General features: G+C 49.8%; 1 protein-coding gene across 1 annotated transcript in view; it reads right to left on the bottom strand.

Moving 5' to 3' along the window:
* Positions 1-3,105: 3,105 nt before the first annotated feature.
* SLC29A3 (solute carrier family 29 member 3) overlaps positions 3,106-7,575 on the bottom strand; it is a 44,952-nt gene continuing 40,482 nt past the window's right edge. The window contains exon 6 of the mRNA XM_006051141.3: positions 3,106-4,515. Coding sequence (XP_006051203.2) covers positions 3,864-4,515 — 652 coding nt within the window. The 3' untranslated portion in view covers positions 3,106-3,863. The remainder of the gene's footprint in view (positions 4,516-7,575) is intronic.

The following is a 7,575-nucleotide window of genomic DNA, read 5'->3' as shown; positions in this document are numbered from 1 at the left end:
ATCCATGTAAAGAGAATGTGGCATACATGTATGATGGAAAACTACTCGGCCATAAAAAGAATGAAATAATGCCATTTGTAGCAACATGAATGCAACTCGAGATAATCACACAAAGTGAGGTAAGTCAGAAAGAGAAAGAGATAGTTATCTGTGGATTAGTTATATGTGGATTAGTTATATGTGGATTAGTTATATGTGGAATCTAAAATGTGGCACAAATGAGCCCATCTACGAAACAGAAACACAGACAGAGAACAGATCTGTGGTTGCCAAGGGGGAAGCAGTTGGGGAAGAACGGAGTGGGAAGTTGGGACTAGCAGACCTAAGCTTTTATAAGAATGGGTAAACAACAAAGTCCAACTGTGCAGTACTGCTGCTGCTGCTGCTAAGTTGCTTCAGTTGTGTCCGACTCTGTGCGACCCCAGAGATGGCAGCCCACCAGGCTTCCCCGTCCCTGGGATTCTCCAGGCAAGAACACTGGCGTGGGTTGCCATTTCCTTCTCCAATGCATGAAAGTGAAAAGGGAAAGTGAAGTTGCTCAGTCGTGTCCGACTCTAGCGACCCCATGGACTGCAGCCCACCAGGCTCCTCCGTCCATGGGATTTTCCAGGCAAGAGTACTGGAGTGGGGTGCCATTGCCTTCTCCGACTGTGCAGTACAGAGAACTATATTCAATACCCTATGATGGTCGAGGGTATCAGGCTTCAAACCAAGTCCATGGGCCACAGCTATCGAGCCTGTGCTCTGGAGCCCGGGAACCACAACTACTGAGCCTACGTGCCCCAACCACTGAAGCCCCCGCCCTAGAGCCCGTGTTCCACAACAGAAGCCACTGCAGTGAGAAGCTGGGCACTACAGCTAGAGAGTAGCCCCCGCTCACCGCAACTAGAGAAACCCTGCACAGCCACAGAGACCCAGCATGGCCAAAAATAAATAAATAAATAATTTAAAAAATATTCTGTGATAAACCATAATGAAAAAGAATATTATAAATACATGTACGTACACCCGAATCACTTTGCTGTACAGCAGCAGTTAACACAACATTGTAAAACAACTGTGATACAGTTTTTTTTAAAAAAGATGAACATCTTTTATTTAAATTTAACCTCCAGTGGAATAAAATCTTCTTTCAACTGACTTTTGGCCTTCCCTCTTTTAGTTGGTGTTCTCTGTTAAAGCATTCCAGTCTCAGAAGCTGAGGTCCTGCAGTGACCCCTCCATCCCACCTCATGTCACGTCTAAGCTAATTAGAAGGTCCCAAATCTCCTTGGCAGTACTGGGCTGAAGACAGCAGAATGAGGGTCTTTGTTAATAAAATCCACCCCTGATTCAAGCCTTCTCATGTCCTCATGGGTGCAGGAATTGGTCACCCACTAGTTAAACAGTCAGTCGTTTGGCTGCCTCTGGCTTTCTTTTTTGAATGAGAGGAGGAAAATGACAATGTCTGGAAATACACAAAGGCATGCACTAACCGCCACTTGGGATTGAATGAGAGAACTATTAGACAAAGGCAACGTCTCGGGGATCCCTCTCCACCTCTTTCATGGAAAAGTCCTTCTCTTTAGCAAGTTTTGTTCACACTCAGAACCTGTGAGCTAGTTCCACGAGCCTGCTGGGGTCACACGAGACTTGAGACCCAGAGCAGCCAAGCCCCACGAGCGGCTGTTACAGTAACCCGGGGACAAGGGTGCCTGAACTCCACAGTCTGCCCCTCTACTTGGAGACGTGTTTTTAATTTCCTTCCTCCCTTCCTGAGAAGAAACGATCCTTTGCAAAATGCCCACTAAAGTGAGCAATAAAGAAGAGTGGGCAAAAGCCTGAATACTCTTCCCACCAGCCGAGCAGCTGGCCCTTCCTCTAGCGGTGGAGCGGGCGCTGCCGCTGGCACTGATAGAGTCCGTCATCTCAGTTCCCACAGCGCTGCACCGACATGGCTCGCCACCCTCCTCCCTCTCCCACTTCACGCTAATCTCAAATCATCTCACTACCCGAGGAAAGCTACCCCTCTCCAACAGAGCATGAGAGACCCCCACTCCTCCTCTGTTAGCTCCAGGTGGTCCCCACCCCCGAGCTCAGAGACTGCTGTTTTACCTTCACACAGACATGCTGCCCATTTATAAGATACCTGAGGTTGAGATGAGCCACCTGCCAGACAGATGCCCCAAATGATCAACAGCACTGAAGGCAGTGAGAAAAACCAAGGGGGAGATTTCAGCTTCCTGCAAGGCGAGGGGAGATGGGATAATTTATTTTTTTAATTAAAAAAAAAATTTTTTTTTTCAAGTGTCAGGTTTCAGAAAACCTTTCAAGGGTGTCCTTTTCAATCTCTGGTGAAAGAAAAGGAGTGTGCACTAGCCTGAGTTGGTGGGGAACATAATCTGCTGCCATTGGGTGGATTACTGGCTGCTTCCCGGTTTAATCAGCTGTCTGCAGGACATCTCAGATCTGGCACTCTTCAGAGCAGGGGCTCCTTGCTTTATGTCTCTCAGGGTTGCCACTTCTTGGGGGTAAGCTCTGTGTTTCCAGGATGATTCTTGAGAAAGAACTCCTGCTTGATCTAGTCCCTTTCTCCGATTCCCACGTCAGCCTGCTCCCCCAAGGAACAGCCTTGTGGGAGCCTTCAAGGAACCTGAAAAAATACAAATTATTACTCATGTCAGGGGAGCATGTTGGGGCCTCAGAACACGAGCATTGCCTTTGGAAACAACAACTTCAAAACACACAAGTACTCAGAACAAGCCAGGACAAAGGCACATCTAGTTCTGTTGACAAAGCTTCAGAGCTCTACGGATGCTCACAATAAACCGCTTATGCGAGTGAAGGGGCCGGTGGCTCCCCCGGACACCTGCCCCTCCATCCACGCTCCGTTCTCCGCCTGATTCTCGGCTGTAGAGGGATGGCAGGGAGGGACACACGTCCTGTGGGCTACAGCAGGCTGGACGTGCCCCTCTCCTCAGGCCTGGAATAGACCACCTTACTACTTCTGGGATATAATGCACATAACCCCTTAGGGTTCCTACATCCACTCTTCAAATATTCTTAAATTACTCAATTTGAGTATGCTGTTTCCTGCCAAGACCCTAAAACAGCCATCAATAAGGCTTTCATTAAATACCCAGGTATTTATTAGGCCCTTGAACCAATGGCCTTGACATTCTGTAAACACGGACGTAAATCCTGTCCTGACCCAGGCCACAGACCACTTGAAGGATCCCTGTTTGAAATCCAGGCCTGACATGCTTGGTCCCGTGTACACAGGGAGGCCCTCTGGAGCCCACGTCCAGGGAATGAAGGGCTCCTGGAAGGCCTGCCTTCCCAGGGTTGCGGTCTGGTTAGTGGAAAGTGGGGTTTGCACAGGCTCAGGTCCTGGGCCTGAGGACTGGCCATCCCATGGGGACTTCCCCTGGGTAGGAGAGCTAAGGAGTCTCACATCTTGCCATCAGCTGGAAGGAGCAAGGCTGGGAGAAGGCAAAGTGACTGGAGACAGTCTTGGCACTCGCCCTCTAACAACTCAGAGCCAAATACTGGCAACACAGTTCCCAAGAGGGAATAATGACAGGCAGAATGCACCCACTGGCAAGGAGTTTTCTGACTGTGTAACTGGTAACTGTGTCTTATTCAGGTGTCTTTGGTCCTGAAACGTCTCAGGATGTCTGTTGAAGTCTCTGGAATGTCTGCCTGGCCTGGGAATGGCACCGGTCCCAGATCCCTGGGAGCAACCAGGCCCGGGTGTGTGCTGGGCTCTGCAGAGACCAACTCCAGCCCTTCCTGCTCGCCACGTGGGCCCTTCTGGCATTTCCTGCCCATCTTGCTGAAGCTCCCAGGCGCCATGCAGCACTGAAGTCCGGTCATCGCCCTTCCTAGATGAGGTGCACAAGCAGGGCAGAGCAGGCGGAGCCAAGCACCAGGCCCAGGCCCATGTAGAAGGTCATCACCACCCCGGTGGCCTCGGCCAGCTCCCGGGGCACGATCTTGGGCCCGTAGATGAGAGCCAGAGTGCTGAGGTAGCCGTTGCTGAGCCCCAGCAGTGAAGTGAAAAGCACCGGGTACACGTCAGACTGGAAGAGCACCGTGTGCAGGTGGCCACGCGGCTGGTAGTTGCAGAACACAAAGAGGGGGACAAAGCAGGTCCGGAGGAGCGCGAGCCCGGGCAGTGCCTTGCTTCTGGGCCCGGGCACCTGGATCCAGGCCGTGACCTGCCGGCCACACAGGTCGGCAAAGTTGTACAGGAGGAAGGTGGTGAGGGGGACGAAGAACTTGGTGCTCCATGGCGAGCCCGAGCCCTTGCTGAGGGATTCAATGTTAGTGCAGATGGCGGGGAAGATGAGGCTGGTGATAAAGAAGAGATAGATGATGCAGAAGCCCAGGCCAGTGGTCTTCTTCAGGATGGGACCAAGGGGTGGCGTCTGGGGGTCGCTGGATCCTGGGGCCACCGAAGTGGGACTGGGGGAGTCCTGGGGCAGCTGCTCTTCACCAGAAAACACGGTTGGCCAGACAGGTTTCATGTAGTACCTGCAGGGAAGAAGCTGGTGGTCAGAGGGCCTATAAAGAAGGGTCACTTGGGATTTCCAGGGACAAGGTGGCCCAGCACATAGAGCCCAAGCCCCAGGATGCCCTCAGATGACACATGTGCTGCGGGGTGGCTGGAGGGAGGCCTGCAGAGTCCCCAGGCTTCCTGCCCTGGTGCTGCCTGAAAGGCTGGGCTCATCCATTGTTCTGTGGTGCTGGTCATGTCATGAGCGGGGACGAAGGAAGCCAGTACCGACCCTGCACGGTGAGCCTGGGCTCTAGTCTTCACTCATTCATTTTTGCTTGGTTATAGGGTGGGGAGAGGTGGAGCTGAAGCAGTATTTATTTTTCAAATATAAAATAGCTTAAAATCTTAAACTATAGAAGTCACAAATGCTTGATGAAACGAACCCAAATAATACAGAGTGAAGTTTCTTAAGCAAAAGTGGGACCAAAGTTTTATGTATTGTAAAACTTTCTGCAATAGTATAAATGACATAATATAAATATATAATTGCCTAAATAGATGCATAACTATTACACATAAATGCATGCACACTATTGCTAAAGGACAGTATCTTGTGGCCATCCTTTCACAAGGGACACGTGGTTCTGCCTCTATGCTGTGTTGCCACTGAGTGTTCACTGCGTGTATATACAATTCAACTACTCCCCTAATGCTGGACATTTAGGTTAGCTCTAGTTTTCTCTACTATAAATAATAGTACAATGAATATCCCTATACATAAATCTTTGTATAGAATTTCAGTAGAGCAGATTTCTAGAAGAATTGCTGGATCACAAGCAATTTTTAAAATTGCTTTAAAATCTTTAAAAATTTGATAGATATTGATAACCTGCTCTCTGGATAGGTAGAACCAATTTATCTCTGCTTTGTGCCACCTACCCATCCAAACTAGCATAACCTAACCCTTCAATCTCCATGAGAGCACCCGTTTCTTTAGCAAAAACTGACCACGGTTTATAATCATTGTGTTGGTTTACTGGTTTATCATCTGTCTCCTTGAAGTGAAGACAGTTCCCTGGGGCAAGGACATGTATGGCTGTTCCCAGCTAAATCTCTAGGCAGAGAATAACCCTTCAAAACAAAACTGTTGAAAGAACTGATAAGCCTATAAAAGTATATTCCCCCCCCCATTCTCAACACTGAACATGAACATTTTTTTCAATTGCTTCTACTCTGACCAGAGGAGACCAGGCTAAGTTCTCTTTGCGTTGCTGTCACTTTGCATTGCTGCATTGCCTGAGTCACTCAGCCTCTCTGGGCCTTGGGTGCCTAAAAACCAGGAGATATAGGCTGACTGTATTAACAAGTGCTGTGCTGTGCTTAGTTGCTCATTTGTGTCCAACTCTTTGTGACCCCATGGACTGTAGGCGGCCAGGCTCTTCTGTCCATGGGGATTTTTCAGGCAAGAATACTGGAGGGGGTTGCCATGCCCTCCTCCAGGGGATCTTCCCAACCCAGGTCTCCTGAATTGCAGGTTGATACTCTACCGTCTGAGTCACCAGGGAAGCCCCAATATATATTAACATATCTCAAACAGAAGACTTGGGTGAGGCTGGGGAGAACAGAAGGTTGGTGATAGTTGGGTTCTGGTTTCAGCCCTACTTCTGCCTCCCTGTGTGACCTTAGGCCAAGTCTGTGACTGAGGCCTCTTGGGGCCTCAGTTTCCTCCTCTATAAAATGGAGGGTTCTGTAGCTATAAGCTTCTGAGATCCCTGCCAGCCCTCCTATCCTAAGGGCTACATATTGTCCACAAGCAAGTCAGTGGGCGGGTTCCTCTCCAGAATCACTTTTCCATGTGATATTGAGCTGGGCATTTTGGCCTTGAACCCTGTCTTGTTTCCCAATCACTATTTAGGGAAAGGGCTAGTCTTACTTCCCCTTCTACTCAGTGTCAAGTCCTTGCCTTGGTTGACTCTGAGGAAGCTCCCCACCAAGTTCCTCTGGTTGAAGCTCTTCCCCATAAGTTCTTCCAGATCTAACTGCCCCCGAGGCGGTCAGCAGACTCCAACACTGTGTGAGGCTCAGTTCCTCCTGAGTGTGATGGGGCAGTGTGGCCCAGCCCCGCTGGGTGCAGCAACCTGTAGCAACCTAGGGCTCCTTTCAAGTAAAATTTAGTCTGAGCAGCCCTGGGGCACTGCTCTAAAGCTCCATCCTCAGATGAGTTTCTGTAACCCGAAAGTCTTGACCGAAGTGTTAATCAGCAAAGAAATAGAAGCTTCACGGCTGGCAGAGTCCTGGGTATGCTGTCTCATGTGCTCAGCTGGAAGGCATTTTGGCTTGCTTAAGTGACTCTGAAAACTAGGGTGACCACCTGTCCTGTTTTGCCCGAGACTGTCCTGGTTTTAGCACTGAAAGTCCCTGGTCCTTGGGACCCCTTCAGTCCCAGGCAAACGAAGAAGGTTGGCCACCCCAGTGGAAACAGAACATGCGAGGTTCCCTGAAACAGGACACAGGAAACAGCAGAAGGAGAGGGGGAGCCTCCTGCCTTCTGTTCACTGACTCAAATAACTTAATCAGAACCAACAAGGTGCCAGGCAGTATTAATATATGGGGTACTGGGGGACAGTAAGCCAGCCGGACCCCAGGAATCACAGGGACATCATCATGGAATACAACTGGGTAATTTTTTATGACAACCCTGAAGGGTCAGAGAGGGGAGGGGCAGACTCATGGATTTGAAGTCACCTATGGTACATGGTGTCATCACTCCATCCCCTTTTATCCTGAGGCCACTGGGCCAGCTGAAGTTGTAACAATCCTCTAACTGGAGGGAGCAACCTGCCCCTGGCAGAGTCAGGGTTCTGATGAAGGCAGGTGAGTCTCACAGGGACAGGAGGAATGAGTGGGGAGGAAGGACCTTGCAGTCATAAGCCAGGGATGCAACATGAAGCAGTGGAAAGAATGCAGCCCAGAAACAGCTCCGGGTTCCAATCCCTGCCTACAGCTCACAAGGTGAGCAAGCTGGGGATGTTGGTTAATTCTCTAAAGCCTCAGGTCCTCATTGGTAACATGGGAAAATATGATAACAACTGCGC

This window comes from Bubalus bubalis, chromosome 4 (genome assembly GCF_019923935.1).
Source record: "Bubalus bubalis isolate 160015118507 breed Murrah chromosome 4, NDDB_SH_1, whole genome shotgun sequence".
Lineage (NCBI taxonomy): Eukaryota > Metazoa > Chordata > Mammalia > Artiodactyla > Bovidae > Bubalus > Bubalus bubalis.
The sequence above is the reverse complement of the archived record's forward strand: the minus strand, read 5'-3'. Positions and strand labels throughout refer to the sequence as shown.